Source organism: Rousettus aegyptiacus, unplaced genomic scaffold, assembly GCF_014176215.1.
Source record: "Rousettus aegyptiacus isolate mRouAeg1 unplaced genomic scaffold, mRouAeg1.p scaffold_m13_p_16, whole genome shotgun sequence".
Lineage (NCBI taxonomy): Eukaryota > Metazoa > Chordata > Mammalia > Chiroptera > Pteropodidae > Rousettus > Rousettus aegyptiacus.
In genome coordinates, this window is record NW_023416291.1 from 40,578,939 (window position 1) to 40,596,569 (window position 17,631).

Sequence of the window (17,631 nt, forward strand, 5' to 3'; positions counted from 1 at the left end):
AATGGCTTCTCTCCACCTGCCATCCAACTTCCTCTGACAGGAAAACTGGCGGGCAAGGGTGTCTGGGAAATGAGTGCAAGCTTCCAGCCTGGGTGTCAGAATCTGTTCTGGAGATGACAACAGACTCTCCTGCATCTTCTTGACTGAGAACAGACTTGGTGGTGTGAGTCACACGTGGCTTGCCTGAGTGGCCTAGGATTCCTCTACTGCTGTGGCCCCATGCTTGGCAGTGATCAACTGCCCTGGGGCCTCTCTGATCAGAGTTCGGGGCTGCGCTGCCCAACATGGCGCAAATTTGCCACACGCAGCTATGTAAATTTCAATTAATTACAATGAAATAAGATTAAAAATTCATTCCTTCATAGAATGTACACCAGAAGTGAAACCCAATGCAAATGACAGACTCCAGGTGATAATGACGTGTCAGTGTAGGTTCCTCAGTTATGACAAGTGTACCACCGTGGTAGGGGATGTCATTGGTAGGGGAGGTTGTGCAGGTGTGGAAACAGGCAGTATATGGGAACTCTCTACTTTCTGCTCAGTTTTGCTGTGAACCTAAAACTTTCCTAAAAAAACATTTGTTAATTTTTTAAAAGTTCATTCCTCAGTCCCACCAGCCATATCTCACATGCAGCCAGTGGCTACTGTACAATGGCTACAACAGGTGGGGATAATCTCCATCTTCATGGAAAGTTCTCCAAGCAGGCAAACTCAACGGCTGTGAGGGTGCTGCCACAGAAGATGAGCTCGAAGAGTCTGAGCTAGTCTGAGCCATCTTTGCACAACTGTTTCCAGCATTTTCTCGATAGGCCTCGCTCTTCTCCCCTCACTAACTTCTCATCCTGCCCAGAGGTGAAAGAGGTGGACAATGTTTGAAACTACTGTGTGGCGAGTGAGTCTTTAGTTTCTGAGGCTGATACTCAACCCCTGATGAACCGTGAAAGCTAATGCAGCCATCAGCCAATATAGTCATGTTTAAAGGTCTGCCAACTTTGGCCAAAGAGAGAACAAAACTTGACAGAATTTCACTTCTTGGACAGCCTTTTCACACTGAACATCTATCAATATGCCATATATAAGTTTCAATTTATTCAGCTTATTAGTAACATTACTACATTCAAAATTCCCAGTGTCCTAAATTTGATTACCAACACAAGTTTCTGCATGAAAACAGGTCTCTGCAAAACAGAAGACTGCTGCGTGACTTTAAAAAAAAAAAAAAAAAAGCAAGTTATTTTATTTGAAAGAAAAATGTTAAACTAAGAAATAATCACTGTTTCCACTTGAGAAAATGAATTTCATTCCTCCGTCTTACAGAGAACTAATGGCCACCAGAGTGGATCATCAGCTTCTTTATGGTACCTCAACTGTCTGTGCACGAGGCCTGGGTCCTCTAAAACAATCAGCATGCCAGCGGAGCATGCGAAACCCTTTCACGCCAAGGATATTACGTAAAGATTTCATGTTGGAAAATTTTCTCATATGTTCTTAGTAACTTACAAACCAAAGACATATGGCATCATTTCCCCCTTCTCAAAATAAATTTTACCAAGTTTTACTTATAAAATGTTCTGCGGTTAAAAAAAGAGTATCAGGTTTTCGGCCAGTCTCTGACTGAACTCTGGCTTCCAGCACTCAGGTTTGTCCAGAGGAAACAGCTCATGGAAAGGGGCAGGGACTTAGGGAAACCACCAAGAAGCATTGGAACATTTTTCAAAGAAAATTGGACAAATTACCACATATGTTGACATTTGAGCTTTTATATGTAGATTGAAGTAGAAACAAGGTTTTATTAGTCATCTTGTTCTGGGGTAAGAGTGACTAAAGTTCATTCCTCCTGTGAAATCTCTTGAAGTTACTTTCCTTCCCTTCAAAATTACCCATCGACAGCTCCTTCTCATCTTCCTCGCGGGCCTTCTTCACTTCTTCCTTGGCCTGGATGTCATCCATCTCCCTTTCTGGGTCCTGCGGAAAGAAATGAAGACTTGGGTGGCTGAGGATTATACTTTCTGGGGGCTAACCAAGTGTCAGCATGTGACCTGCCCCTGCCTTCTGGAAGCCTCTACTTCAGCTAGGGGCAGCTGAAGAAGAGCCCCCAAAGCTCTTAGGTCCTAATCCCTGGAACCTGTTAATGTGACTTTATATGGAGAAAGGGTCTTTGCAAATGGAATTAAGTGTGTTGTGATGGTGAGATTATCCTGGATTATCAGGTGGATCCTTAATTCCATCATACACGTTCTCATAAGAGAGAGGTAGAGAAATATGAAACACACAGAAAAGAGAAGGTCATGTGAGGATGAAGGCAGAGATTAGAGTGATGTGCCCACAAACCAAGGAACACCTGATGCCCCCAAAAGTTGGAAGAGGCAAGAGAAGAATCCTCTCCTAGAGCCTTCAGAGGGAGCACAGCACTGCCAACAGCTTGATTTCAGCCCACTGATACTGATTTTGGATTTCTGGCCTCCAGAACTGTGAGAGAAGAAATCTATGTTGTTTTAAGCCAGCTAGTTTGTGGTAATTTGTTCCGGCAGCCCCCAGGATATGAATACGTCCCCTTCTTTCTGTTCCCAGAGCACGTAGGGTCCTGTCCTTCAACCGCTGACCAGTGAATGGTCCACAAAAGGAGAAAATCCAGAGAATATAAAATAGGACAAAACACTGGAAATTATCTGGCTGTAAGAGACCTTTTGACCCAACCTGTCCACTCCTGGGCTTATGTCCACTGAAAGACATGTACGGGAATGACTGTAACAGCTTTATGACTGAGGCCACAAGCTGGAAGCCACCCAAAGCAGCACTGACAGAGAATGGATACATACCTTCTGGAATATTCTTACAGGAAGAATGAGCTACTGCTGCATGTGATAATATGAATGTATCTCACGACCTTGCCTGGACAAATAAATATTGGATGGCTCTATTTATATGAATTTCAAAAGAAAGTCAAATTGATCTATGGTGATGGAATTGCAATTCCTTTGTGGACCAGTGTTGGCTAGAAGGGGGTGTAAGGAGGCTCCCGGAGCTCTGGTAGCAGTTCTGTGTCTTGATCTTGGTGAGGTGTTCATCCGTAAAACTTCATCAAGCCCCTTCCTATATGTTAGATTCAAGTACAGAAATAAATAATGAAAGAAAAGTTGACTGCATTCATCATACCTTGGTTTCACCCCAAGTGGCCTTGCCAAAATTCTCAGCATACTCTTCACTGTCTGTGATGAGGAAGTTATCAAAAATGGTTCCAGATCTCACCTACAGATAAAAATAAGGCCTTCCTTGTTGATGTGAGACATGTAACAAATTTCCACCAAGAAACGGTTGTATTTTGCTCAGTACTGTGACGATGATTAGCTCTCCAAGGCAGCACATGCTTAAACCCATTTCTGAAGCGTCCATCCCCTCGAGGGCATGGTTCTCAAACCTGACTGCCCACTGAGATCACCAGGAACATTTTAGAATCTCCTGATGCCTGGTCTCCACCCTGAGGATGCCAATGTAACTGATCTGGATGCTGCCTCACTGTCTAACGTGTGGGCCACGCGGACTGGCAGCATCAGCACCACCTGGGAGCTTGGTGGGAGTGCAGACTCTCAAGCTACACCCAAGACCCACGGTGACCAATTCCCAGGGGGCAGGGAGGCAGATAGGGAGTGCCCAGAAGGCTGGAAGGTCATCCGTTTTGGCTGCAAATGTATGTCTCGGGTCCACGTATGAGTGCCAGGCACACAGCAGGCCCTTAAGGAACAACAGCTATGTGAATTAAGGAGTTTAGGCTGAAGTTCGGTGTTATCAAACTAAAGAAAATAAAAAACCCAATGACCTGCCAAAGCTCCAGCCCGATGGCACCAATGTTCTCAAATTCTGAGAGGTCATATTCCGTCAAATAGTTGGTGTTTTTCATCTTTTGATGGAGCCAGACATCTTTATCGATACCCTCTGGTTTCAGGCCATCCTGCAACAACAAACTGTATGTGGTCATCCTGAGTGATGCGGGCATAAGAGGTGGCAGCCCGAGGGAGTCACAGAAAGAGGATGCCACCCGTGCACCTGGTATGGAGGCTTCTGCAGCATCGGCGCCTGCCAGTCCCCATCCAGTTCACTGTTCCAGTCGCTTGGTTTGTTGGCACTGGCGTCCAGAAAATGCTTCTCCCAGTCCTTAAAATACATGCAAGAAAAAAAAAAAAAACAAACAAACAGATTCTCAGACTTGAGAAAGGAAATTCTTAGCTACTGGGAGGCACAGATAGGCTTGTGACCCAGGTCCCTATTTCTCCATCACCTCCTCAATTTGGTGGTTGAAGAGCCAAGTGCCTGGGCCCCTGATCCCACCAGAGGCCTCAGGGCTATGCACTGCTGGGATTTTTCTCCTAACCCCCAAAGCGACTGCAGCACTTTCCCCATGCAGTTGAGAAAAACAGCAGGGTAGAAAACTTGAAGGCTAAAGGTAAAATGATGGGCAAAAAAGTGATAGTGGGAGGTGGGGCCGCACAATTGATTGATGGTTAAGTCTGTCCTACATCACAGTCACACGCGGACTGTTCCAGAGAGAGGCTGGAAAACTGAAAACGTCCCAAGTTTTACCTGGGGACTGCTGAGTAGCAGGAGAAATGCAATTATTATTGAGTCCTCTTATAGATATGTAGAACACTTGTACAATACAAACATATATATCATCTATATACATGTACACATAAACACTTATGTACACACAATATATGTATATATACACATATTTATACACACACATATGTACCTTTATACACATGAATAGACACATTCATTCATATACAAATCTATATATAATACATAAATGTATAGGTATACACACATATGTACATACATATGTACATATGTCTATATAGATGTGTGTATATGGTTTCGTTATTGTTTAATAAATAAATGGAGAAAAAGTTGCTGTGGATTAATGTCCATATAAATATATATAAAAGCATAAAAGTCACATACAATGGTATTTCCTCTTCTAGATCTGAGAAATTGTAAACATTTTTCACTTAGAGGGCAGCTTTTCCATGATACTCTGTAACTTCTCAACAATCGATACATGGCAGGTAGTCGGCTCTCCTACTGCTTTTTGCCCCCATCCCAACTGGCCAACCACCACCCCCTGTAGTGCTGGGATCCAGAAAAATGGTTACAGTTCGATGTGAGCAGCAGGCTCTTTAGAATCATGGATGATCAGATCATAATGCCACGATGAACTAATTTGTTTAGGAGCTCACAGGGAACTGAATATGGGGACAAAACAGCCAGGACGATTTGGCCCCTGCGGGGACCTGTCTCCACCCACACTGCTGGGTCTCGTCCTTGCAGCCCAGAGGGGCCAGGATTTCAGTGCCAAGGCCTATGTCTCCAATTATGTGGCCGGAGTGGGGGGGCGGTGGAGATGGGGACAGGAGGGGGGGGCCTCAGGGTCAGTTTCTCTGTCATTCTGGGCTTTAAGTTAGTGCTCTTTCCAGGTGAAAACTCCTTTTTCAGTTTGTTTTAAAGGTAAGAAAGGGAGGGGGAAACTTTGCTTTTTATTTTCTTGAGAAGTGATGGAAAAGTCTTCTACGATTGGGGTTTTACACTAATCTGAAGGCATTTTCATTGATTGGACACCATGAATTCCAAATTCCTGGAACTTTGGATTATCTAAGAAAAAGAAAAGAATTGCCAAAAAATTTAATAGTCGAAAAGAGATGCCATTTTGATTTAATAATTACATTCTTTCCATGATAAAGTATTTGACTATTAGATAGCAATGGCACTAGGAAGCTAGTTGTAAACATCAGCCTGGTACTTTTAATTATGGCAAAGACAACTGTCTTCAGAAAAATGGCTCATATTTTGGTGCAGTGTTTGATATTTGAAACAAAATGTTCCAACAATAAACAAACATAAATTGAAAACAAACAAACAAACGTAGCTGTAAGTGGGTAGTTCCCAAAAAGATTTATCCACATCCTAAATCTGGGAATCTGGGAATGCGAGCTTATTTGGAAAAAAAGGGGTCTTTGCAGATATAATGAAGGTAAGGATCTAGAGGTAGGTCATTCGGATTATTCAGGTGGGTCCTAAATCCAATAACAAATGTCTTAATAAGAGATAGAAGAGACATAAGGAGAGGACAAGGCCATGTGAGATGGAGGCAGAGATTGGAGTGATGTGTCTACTAGTGAAGAAATGGCCAGAGGCAACAGATGCTGGAGGAAGCAAAAAAGGATGCCCCGAGAGCCTTCGGAGGGAGTGTGAGCCCGCTGACTTGTTGATTCCTAACTTCTGGCTTCAAGAACTAAAAGAGAATACGTTTTTGTCCTTTAAGCCACCCATTTTGTGGTGCTTTGTTACAGCACTCTGGGAAACTCTTACATAGCTGTTATCTTATGGTCATCAGTCACACGTGTGAGGCCAAAAAAATACTTCATGTTCAAATGCAGAACAACAACAAAAAATCACTTAAAAAAAGGTTGTTGGTGCATTAACGTTGGTTAAAAAGAACAAATCCTACTTGCTTCGATCTCGAATATTATAAAACTCTTTCACAATACCTTTGAAACGTGCAGATCTGTAGCTGGTTCCCACACATGTGCTCTGGGGAGAGCATTTTGATTTCTATGTTATCACGACTACCAGCCACTCAACAATCGTACAGGACCTGGTAGTTACAAAGTTCATTCATACACTTTCTAGAGTCGTTTGGGGAAAATCCATACCTGGGGTTTGCCTTCTTCATCCTGCTCCCAGTCCTTGGACTCTGCCAAAGACTTCTCCATCTTCTTCAGTGATGTCAGGTTCCAGTCATACTCAATGCTGCCAGATTCAATCGCTTGGCCATCGATTTTCACTTCATAAGTGAGATCTGGTCTTAAGATCAGAGTGTAGAGGTGTGTAAAGCCATCAACCTGAATGTTTTAGGGGAGAAATAAATGACAATGACAGGTTGCAAGGCAAGTCTAAACATGCAATTGAAGTTGTCATCAGTCAAAGCCTTGTTATAAACAGAAGAAGAGAGATTCTAGAAATAGGGGTTGACTTGACAATAACAGCTTGTCCTATGGAAGAATCATGCCTTTGCAGAGCACTGCTACATGCAGCCCTCTCTTGAGGCTGTGCAAAGACGCTGGCTCCCATTGTAATCCCACAGGCAGTTATGATGGAGTGGTCCCTGTAACTCACGGGACCACCTCACTGTTTATAAAAAGTTATGTGGAAAATGACTTGCTGTCCTAGATTCTGAAGGATCTCAAATGAAGCCCACTCTGTTTCTAACACAGGAGAACTTTCTGATACTCTGAGCTGTCGAATAATTGAAGCTCCACGAGGGCAGGCCCACTGCCTCCTGGGTCATGGTTAAAAGCCAAGGCTGGATGCAAGCAAAGCATTCAACACCCCAAACATGCATTTAAGGAGGGGCAGGTGGGTGCCCAGGGAGGCTGAGGGCACCCAGGATGTGCCTGCCTTTCAGCAGCAGAGGGGACCCCTGCACCAGGCTCCAGCGGGGGTTCTCAGAGTGCAGCCCCATGACAGCAGCCTCAGTGGGAAATGCACATTCCCAGGTGGGCGCCAACCTGCTGCATCGGAACCTGGTGAACCCTCTATTCACTTTCACAGGCCCTCTGGGGACACTGACATAGCTCAGGTTTGTCAGCCACTGTCCCAGCATCTTGAATCATCTGTATTAGGAGGATTTTCTCTTGCCAAGAACCAAAAGCTAAAGGCCTCCTCAGTTCCATCTGCTCCACCCTGCTGGGTGGGGCACTGCTGTTTACAAGGTGGCCAATGGCTCTGTCAGGGATCAATACCACAGGCAAATAACTGTTTCTCCCCATGCTCTCCCCCTTCTTTTCAACCCTGTTTCCTTGTTCAGACTTCAGGCTCCCTGCCCCCGTTGCCGGCGTCCTCCAAGACAGTGTCCTGGGGGAATACATCCACTCCCACACATACACAAATGGCTCCAAAAGGCATCTTTCAACCCAACCTTCAGCCTGAGCTTCAGACCCCAGTTTCCAAGAGTTTACTGATATCTCTATCTGGATGTCTGCCAGGATTTCACACCCAATTGTTCTAAACTCGACTCCCAGTCTGGCCCTCCTTGGCCTTCGTTTCCTCTCTTGATTAACAGCAATGCTGCTGAGAGCCATCGTCTGCATCCTCAGTACCCACATTCCAAACATCACCAAGTCCTCTGGACCCCACCCCTGAGTTATCAAAACGCTCCCATGCTCTGCATCCTGCCAGAGCCTTGGCCTGACAAGCGATCACCCTGTTCCTCCACACACACACGCACACACCCAGAACATCTGAGCCATTTTTCTAACATGCAGACCAGACCTGCAGGGCAGGTTCTCACCCTTTCCTCTCCAGCATCACAGCATGAATCAGAGCCCTGTGGAGACAGCGGGTCTCCCTGTCAGAAAGACCATAACGCCGGGTAGCTGCTGTGAATCAGTACTCCTTCAGCAGATGTGTCTTATTATTCTAACAGGTTGCAAAAACAGTAGCACACGCCTGAGGGTGCCCTGCAGGTTTGCTGACCCCAGGCGATCATGCTTCTGCTTCCCAGGCATGGGAGGGACCTCACGGCCTCCGTCGTGTCGTCACTTTCTCTCCCATACACCTGAACGGGAATCGATCACAAAGACCTGTCCTTTGGTCCAAACACTAAGTGACCTTGGATGGTGAGCTCCCCCTTGACCCATGGGAGGGATGTCAGGCCAAGGTGCATATGTGGGGAACCACTGATCTCTTAGAACCACCACGTCATTGGGAGCGGGGGCGAGAGGGGCTGTGCTGCTAATGGAGTCACATCAGGGTTTTTTTTGTTTTGTTTTGTTTTTAGGTGAGGCAACCCTTGGTTCACCTCACAGATTGCAAGGGCCTTGTCAGCTTACAATCCCTTATTTTTTATTTATTTTTTATGCCTATAGCACCTGGTCTTCCTAAGTGGTCTCCCATCCGAGTACTAACCAGGCCTGACTCTGCTTAGCTACTGAGATCAGACAGGATCGGGTTTGTTCAGGGTGGCATGGCCGTAGATACACAGGGTTTTGTGAAAAGACCTAGTGCTACCTTGCTTGGGTTGAGATTGAGTAAGGGACAGTAATAGACACTTCCCCTCCATGCTGTCAATGATCTTGAGACACACTTGGGCCTTCCAACCAGATTCACCCACATTCATGAAGGCCTCCAAAGTTCTGGGCCTTGGGAGTGCCTCAGGGTACAGGTCCCTGCCTCCTGGCGCTTACATTCAAATGAGATGGGAGGATTATTAGGGAACATTATTCCCCTCCATAGGCCCACTTGCCAGGGACTTAGCATAAACTGCTGCTGCTTTGGAGAAGTCCCAGGCAGGACCATTGAGTTATAAAGCAGGCCCTAAGACAGAAACAGTCATTTCACAGATCCCCTGGGTGAAAAGGTAAGAGTGTATGCTTTCATTTTAGAAATATTTATTTTTAAATGTTTTGGTATTTTGGAGATGTATTTCTCCAGATTAGTGTACAGGAATAAAGGAAGAAAATCAGGACCATTTCATTCCTCAGTGAGGACAGGTATGGTTGAAATGTGACCTGCCTGTTGTAACCCTGACAGGGTAAATTATAAATTGATGTCATCATTTACGGTAAAAAAAAAATGAGTGCCCTCCTGATGGGGAAAAACTTTAGAAACCACACCAAAGTCGTGGACAAGTGTCTCTAATGGGCCTGTTAAACTGGAAAGCAGGGACAGAGGGTATGTTTGCCAAGATCCATCCCTGGCTCATTTAAATATTTTAAGATCAAAACTATTTTCTCTAAACTTACGTTATCATTCGTCAAGGGTTAACACAATCACTGATTTGAATACAAAAGCGTTTACCTTACACCTGATAGGTTTCTTGTTTGAGTGATACTGATTCTTGAAATGTAAAATGACATGAACTTTCTTGATATCAAATCCACAAATATCGGGTCCTACCAAAAAACAAAACAAAACAAAACAAAACAAAACATTAGCTGCTCTCAATTTCCTTCCATAATGTATGCCCACAGGATACCCCCAACCATTCTCCTGAAATTATGTCCAAGGCACAGGCAGTTTACATATCCAGGAATAATCAGATATGCACATGGAGATATTTAAATGGACAGCGATATTCTTTTCAGTTCAGGTGCCTTTCTGTTCCCCGCAGCCACTTTGGACTCAAGTGTAAACCAGCGTGTGAGTAAGAAAAGGAAGGTTTAACAGTCTGGTAAGCATGGACATGCTGTCTGAGTCTGGTCAGAGCTCTGAAGCCCTGACCAGTGCACCTGCGCCCAGGTGAGGGCTTCGGAGCTGGACTGACTGGCTCCGACCCCAGCTCTCATTCACTGTGTTGAGACTAATGCAGCCTCCCCATACCTCATAAAGCTATTTTGCTAATTAAAAGGGCAAATGTATTTAAAGCTCAATATTTGTTGTTGTTAATATTATGCCCAAAGACCCCCCCCAACACACACACACGCAATTCTTAATGGTAACTTCAAATCATAAGCAAAAAAGAGATTGTGATCAGTTGTTAAACTGATAAACTGTAAAATCTATAAATAATCCCATTCAAAAGCTATCGATTTTTAAATTGGCACAGAGTTCAGTTCCACTCAAGAAATGGAATGTTGTAGAACGCTCTATTCCCTCATCAGAGACTAAGGAGTTTTGAATATCTTAAAATACTAAACAAGGTTTGCAGGAGGAATCCGAAAAATTCGTCAAATCTTCTGAGGGAATTACCTTGCTGCAGCTTTGACCTTAAGCCTTAGGGAGGTCCCAAGCATCTAGTTGTCTGTTTCAGATCAAATTTTATCACAACCCAGACTGCCCCGAGCCTGCACCCACCCTGGGGGATTCTGTGAGGCAAACCATGCCAAAATACAAGCAGATTGCAATCTCTTCTAGAACTTGCAGTGATGAACCTCCAGAATAAATGAGATCCAGGCTGCATGTAAAGATGTTGCTTAAAGGATGTTATCAATTTGCCAGAGTAGATATGACATTGAACTTGGAAGTGGCGTCCAGAGAGACCGACAAAGAACACTGCGTCTATCTTCCAGTTGTCAGAGGATGTGCGTTTATGTAATTTCCTTATTATTTATTTATTTATTTATTTAGTTATTTTTGCTGGAAATATTCCAGTTCAATAATCATGTTTGTTTGTTTGTTTGTTTGTTTGTTTAGGTGAGGCAACCTTTGGTTGACCTCACAGGTTGCAAGGACCTTGTCAGCTTACAATCCCTTATTTTTTAAATTTTACACCTACAGCACCTGGTCTTCCTTGGTGGTCTCCCATCCAAGTATTAACCAGGCTTGACCCTGGTTAGCTTCCGAGATCAGACAGGATTGGGCTTGTTCAAGGTGGCATGGACGGAGACTCCAGTTCAATTTTTAAAACAAAAGCTTATGTGAACTATTCGTTTGAAAGTCTACTACTTCAGGTTTGAAACATGAAATTTATTTTTCTTCAAAATTCCCTATTCTTAAGCACCCACACACTTTTAATATTAAATTAAGCTTCAGAACACTCCCAGACCTGACTGGAAAATCTGGACATTTTCCATTAACGGTGATCATATTTACACACATAACAGATTTTTGTAGAGTAGATGAAATAGGGCAGACATATGGGCTCTGAAGTCAGGCTGACCTGACTTTGGGCAAGCAGTTTAATCTTTCTGAGTCTCAATTTTCTCATTTGCAAGGTTGAGGCTGCGTTCTCTATTTCCTAGGGTTTTATAACATACTCTAAGATTGCCCGTGCAAAGCTCCTGGCAGGGGCCCAGTAAAACATACCTCTCTCTTCCCCTTCAACACCAATAGCCTCAGCGAGCTGTTCTCAATGGGTAGAGCTAAGACATCACCAGGAAGTGTCCTAACAGTAACACAGTGGATTTGAGTAAAATGAAACTGATTTGAGTTAAAAGCAAATAAAATACAGAAAAAAATTTTTTCATTCCAAAATATGCTGCTTCACAATTCACATGTAGTAGGCTTGTTAGATGTATTTAAAAGTAGTATTTTGGTGGATATTTGTGGTTATTTTGTTTACCAAACCTAATTAAATGAAATATTTATGAAATCAACTCTAATTCAATAGGTAATATTTTTTTGCCAGCTATCTCTGCCATCCTAAGAGAATAACAATAACCAAAACCAAGATATGTTAATTTCTTTTTTCATCATAAATAAAGACTATTTCCACTTTAGGTTTTAAATTCGAGTAAATTTAAGAATGGCAGAGGAGAGAATTCTGGGTGGGGAGCTGTGGAGCCTGCGAAAACTGTGACTCTATATAATGCTGTGGTTTTGGAGTAGTCACCTCCCTCTTTTCATCCTGCAACTCCGTACCCATTAAATACTAAGTCCACATTCCCACATCCCAGCCCCTGGCAACCATTACTCTATATTCTGTCTCTATGATTTGACTACTCTAAGTACCTCACATAGCTGGAGTCATTAAATACGTGGTCTTTCGTGACTTGCTTCTTTCACTTAGAATAAATATATTCTCAAGGTTCATCCATACTGTAAAAAGTATCAGAATTTCCTTCCTATTTAAAGCTGGATAATATTCCATTGTATGAATATACCATTTTGTTTATCCATTCACCTGTCCATAGACATGGGTTGAGTCCTCCAGTTTTGATCTCCTTTTTCAAGATTGTTTTGGTTATTCAGGCTTCCTTGAAATTACTTATGAATTTGAGGATGAGTTTTTCTATTTCTGCAAAAATAAATAAATAAATAAAAGTCACTGGAATTTTAATAGAGGATTTGCCCTGTAGATCGCCTTAGGTAGTACTGACATTTTAACAATATTCGGAGTTCCAATCCATAAACTTGGGATATTTCCATTTATGTCTTCTTTAATTTCTTCCAGCAATATTTTGTAGTTTTCACTAAGTCTTTTGTCTCCTTGGTTAATTCGTAAGTATTTTATTTTTTTGGATGCTATTGTAAATGGAACTGTTTTTGTAATTTCCTTTTCAGATTGTTCATTGCATATAGAAATGCAACGTTTTTTTTTTATGTTCTACTTTGCTGAATTCATTCAACAGTTCTAATAGTTTGTGTGTGTGTGCGTGTGTGTGTGTGTAATCCTGAGGGTTTTCTACATGTAAGATTATATTATCTTTGTTTGCAGATGTGCAAAGAAAGATAATTTTTATTGTCTTTCACCTTTATGATGTTTGCTGTAGGTTTTTCACATATGGCTTTATTATGTCGAAGCGGTTTCCTACTACTCCTAGTTTGTTGAGTGTTTTTATCATAAAAGGGTGTTGAATTTTGTCAAATGCTTTTTCTGCATCAATCATGATAATCATGGTTTTTATCCCTTCATTCTGTTGATGTGGCACATTATATTTGATCAGTTTTTCTGTCCAACCATCCTTGCAGTCCAGGAATAAATGGTTAGTCACAGTATATGATCTTTTGAATATGCGGCTGAATTCTGTTTATTAGTATTTTGCTGAAGATTTTTGCATCAATGTTCATAAAGGCTATTGGTCTGGGATTGGTATCAGGGTGATGCTAGCTTCATAGACTGAGTTCGAATGTCTTCCCTCCACTTCAATTTTTTTAGAAAAGTTTAAGGATTGGTTACTTCACCTTGCAAGACTACCTTGAGCATTTCTTGTAAGGCAAGTCTGTTAGTCATGAACTCCCTCAGCTTTTGTGTATTTGTGTATCTCCCATGGTTTTGAAAGACAGTTTTGCTGGATGATTCTTGGTTGAAGTTTTTTTCTTTTAGCACTTCGAATATACCTGCCCACTGTCTTCTGGCCTCCAAAGTTCCTTTTGAGAAATCTGCTGATAATCTTATAGAAAACCCATGTCTGATAGCTCACTTCTCTTTTGAAAATTTGATTGTAATGGTCTTGATGTGGGTTTCTTTAAGCTCACTGAGAGTTTGTTGAGTTTCTTAGATGCTTATATCCATATATTTCATCAAATTTGGGATGTTTGCAGATATTTTTTAAAAATATTCTCTCTGTTCCCTTTCCCCGCTTTTCTGTAAGGGGCCAAACAGTATATATTTTTGGCTTTGGGGGCCATATAGTCTCTGTTACGACTCAACTCTGCCATTGCTGCTTGAAAGCAGCCTCAGACAAAATGCAAATAAACTGAGGGAGGCTGCATTCCACTAAGACTTCATTTGTGGACACTAAAATTTGAGTTTCATATCATTCTTATGTGTCAAAAACATTACCCTTCTTTGGATTTTTTTTTTTCAATCATTCGAAAATGTTAATACCTATTCTCAGCTCAAGGGCCATAACAGACACAGACTTTGGGCTGATATGGCCCATGGGCAAGGCTTGGTGACTCCTGATATACTCAATACCTGGGTCTACATTAATGTTAAATAAATAACTTTATCAAAAGCACGACAGAACAGTACAGTTGCCTTTTCGTAATATTAAAGAGGTTTAACAGTACTAAAAACCTTTGGTCAGATGTATTCGATCCTACTATTTTAGCCAAGTCTAAGGATCCCACAAAGTGGGTTTTCAAGATCACTAGAAATGGTTGCCTTTTACTACCTGAACTCACCAAACATAATATAGTACTGGGACTTTCCACTCAGGTTCTTCTGATCCACGTCTGCAGGGAAGACCTTAATGTAGCCCCCTCCACAGTCCATCTTCTGCTCGTGTTTCACTGTGTACTGAATGACCAGCGTCTTCCCTTTATTGCTAAATGGTTTGAACCGTGCAGAGATGGCGTAGAACCGGCCATTTTGAGTGGTTTGCAGACCTTCAAATAAAAAGCACTCATGAAGGATTAGAAATGACATGGTGCTCAATGATGCAGAGAATTAAATGTCTGTCTTTCCTCTTTGCCCAATAACACACCTAACCATCTACGCCCATCTAGCGCCCGTAGCTCACATGTACAATAACATACAACGGGCACACCACCAACAGGTTCTCTGCTGCCACAGCACTTCTATTTGATACCCTCAGAAGATGTTTTTGTACTTAATATACTACTATTATCTTAGGTAATAAAAACACTTCAGCTCTGAATGACAAATATGTAATCTAGTTATGGATAAAAGGTTAATTTTGCTTCCATTCATCTTCCAAGGGGTGGCAATAGACAAGGAAGCTTATGCAGTAACTGAATTTAAAAACAAAGCATTCTACTTCTTTTATTTTCATCTTAAAATAAAATAGTAAATCAAGGACAGAATGCTTATCTGTGTTTCACCACTAGGTGAGCTGGCCCAGGGGTATCATTTGTGTGGTGGTTCTTTTTATAAATACACCATTCTTTTGTCATGTGAATTATTTCATATTTATTTTATAAGTTTAGGTGCCCATTTCAAGACCAAAACCCCCTTTTTCTGTAGATACTAGGCTCTGTACCAAATCCTTATATTAATACTGGAATTCATCAGATAAACCTGAAAATAGAGAGTCTTATAACCCTTCTTTGCTCCAGACTCTGGCCTCATAGCTACCTATGCTGAGAGTCATCATAAGTGAATTTGGCATTTTCTATCAATATGTTCAACATGAATCATGGCTGAATCCCCACTACCACACTTCTCTGCCTTCCATACTTTCCTTACTCTCCTCTTTCTCAGGGAATTTGTAGTCCCTCCCCCTCCCTTGGTCCCCACTATCCAGGCAATTCCTAAGGCCATGTGATTCACCAGCTCCATCTCTGTGTCTTACCACACCCTCTTAAGTCACCGCCATGGTCTCTCACCACCTCCCATCTCTGTCTAAATTCTATTTCTTTCCATCCATGGCTTGTGTCATGGTCCCAGGAGACCGTAACAGAAGAGGCCAAATTAACCAGGATCCCCAGTGCTTTGTCCATGTCTGGAATCAGTAGGCACATGCTAGGGTGAATGAACTATACAGAATCTCAGAATTCCAGGTTGGAGGAAGGAAAAACATTGTGGAAAAAGACCCAAGCAATTCTAAGTGGGAACCCCTGCCCTTGGGCAAGTTTCATGGAATAACATGTTTGTTTTCACTCCATTTTTGTCATATAGTCTGAATTTTGACCATCATTTTGGGTCAACATGTAACTTATAAAACGATGCACATACAATTGAAAAGAGGCTGCCAGAAGGGGCAACATTGGAGTAACAGGGCCAAGACAAAGGATGAATGAAAGGTACCAAGGAGGAAAATTTTTCCTCTAAATCAGGGGGGTTGGCAAACTTCTTCTTTTAAGGCCAGAAAGTAAATATTTTAGACTTTGTCAACCATTTGGTCTCTGTAGCAACTACTCAATTCTGCCTTTGCAGTACAAAAGCAGCCATAGACTATATGTAAACAAATGAGCGTATGGCTGTGTTCTGTTAAAACTTATGACACTAAAATTTCATATATTTCATTGAATTTTATATAAGTTTTACATGTCACAAAATACTATTCCCTTGTCGATTTCCCAACAATTAAAAAGTGTAAAAACTATTCTTGGCTTACTGGTTGTACAAAAAATTGGTGGTAGATGAGCTGTGGTTTGTCCACCTTTGATTATCAGGAATGAGAAGAAGCCAGAATAGAGGTTTTCTTGGCACCAAGAGAGTGGGTGTACAAGGGAGGCCTCTGGGAAGGGGGCGCTGAAAGTGTTCCCTAGCTTGACCTGTGTGTACAGATGCGAACATTCATCCTGTTGTACCTCTAAGATCTGATGACTTGACAATACGTTTTACCTAGACTTTTTCTTCTTAAAGTGAAATAAAAATGAAAAGTAAACTCTAATCGTTTTTTCCTCTGCAGAGTAGGGCCCTGGGGTCTTGTAATGCATACAGAGCGGGGTGATCTTGGGCAGGTAAAGAAAAGAGAAAACCAAAAATAATTCCAAAGCCTACCCAGCTGTGAATGGGTGCAAGAGGTGTTTTGGGCTGAGCCACACCTACTTTGAAAGGTTGTTACGGGGCGGGGTGGAGGGGGTGGAAAGGATGTTGGGGGTGGTGGTGGTGGTGTGTGTATGTGTGTACGTTTAGCTTAATTTTCTCACGATTCCTACACTAACCTTTGTCTTTCTCTTTATGGCCATAAAATTTCCCCGATGAGAGTCTAAAATGTCCAAATTGGGAGTCATTAGTGGACTGCACCCATCGGTTCCTCCAGCGCTCTGTGGGGGGAAACAACACCAGTTACGGCTGAAAACTGGGTCAGGGGGAGGGTGACGGGGGGGCGGGCGGGGGGAGGGGTCCCTCTGGCCTTCGCAGCTTCAAGGCTTCGCCACAGCCTAGACAGAAAAACTGAAGCATGAGGAGCTGGGCCGCCCTCCTAGCTCAGCCCCCGAGCGCGCCCCATTTCCTTGCAACTCCTCTCCCAAGCCCCGCCGCCGCCAAAGGCGACTCCGGCCAGCCGCTGAGCAGCGGGAAAGCGGGAGCTTACGCCTCCGCCATCATGGGCATCGGCCCTTCACCTCCGTCTAGAAACTCCTCCTGGAAGTAGACGGTGGCCAGCGCCACCCGCAGCACGCAGACCGCCCAGAGCGGGACGCGAACCGCGGCCATAGACGGTCTGCCGCGCTTCTCGTTACCAGCCCTTTGCTCTCAGTCTCCGCGTCGCGCCAGGCTCGTTCCGGAACTACAACTCCAGTCACGCCTCGCGCCTGTCATCTGAGGCATCATTGGCCCCC

The 17,631-nt window shown here is 42.9% G+C and overlaps 1 protein-coding gene and 1 pseudogene across 1 annotated transcript; both read right to left on the reverse strand.

Annotated features, from left to right (window-relative positions):
* Positions 1–1,740: 1,740 nt before the first annotated feature.
* CALR3 (calreticulin 3) lies at positions 1,741–17,568 on the reverse strand. Its single transcript, XM_016157832.2, has 9 exons — positions 17,416–17,568; positions 17,014–17,115; positions 14,566–14,769; positions 9,856–9,950; positions 6,711–6,899; positions 4,045–4,152; positions 3,818–3,949; positions 3,157–3,249; positions 1,741–1,965 (listed from the first exon to the last, which is right to left on the reverse strand). Exons 1-9 carry the CDS (start codon positions 17,504–17,506, stop codon positions 1,822–1,824), a joined length of 1,158 nt encoding a protein of 385 aa, XP_016013318.1. The 5' UTR covers positions 17,507–17,568; the 3' UTR covers positions 1,741–1,821.
* LOC118612657 lies at positions 8,916–9,034 on the reverse strand (annotated as a pseudogene).
* Positions 17,569–17,631: the final 63 nt, after the last annotated feature.

Excerpts from the sequence above, each read along its gene's own strand:
- CALR3 (XM_016157832.2), bottom strand. The coding sequence starts at position 17,506 with ATGGCCGCGGTTCGCGTCCCGCTCTGGGCGGTCTGCGTGCTGCGGGTG. Across the intron at positions 3,950-4,044 it reads TGCAGAAGCCTCCATACCAG|GATGGCCTGAAACCAGAGGG; the intron begins GTGCACGGGTGG and ends TTGTTGTTGCAG. Across the intron at positions 3,250-3,817 it reads TCGGGCTGGAGCTTTGGCAG|GTGAGATCTGGAACCATTTT; the intron begins GTCATTGGGTTT and ends TTTTATCTGTAG.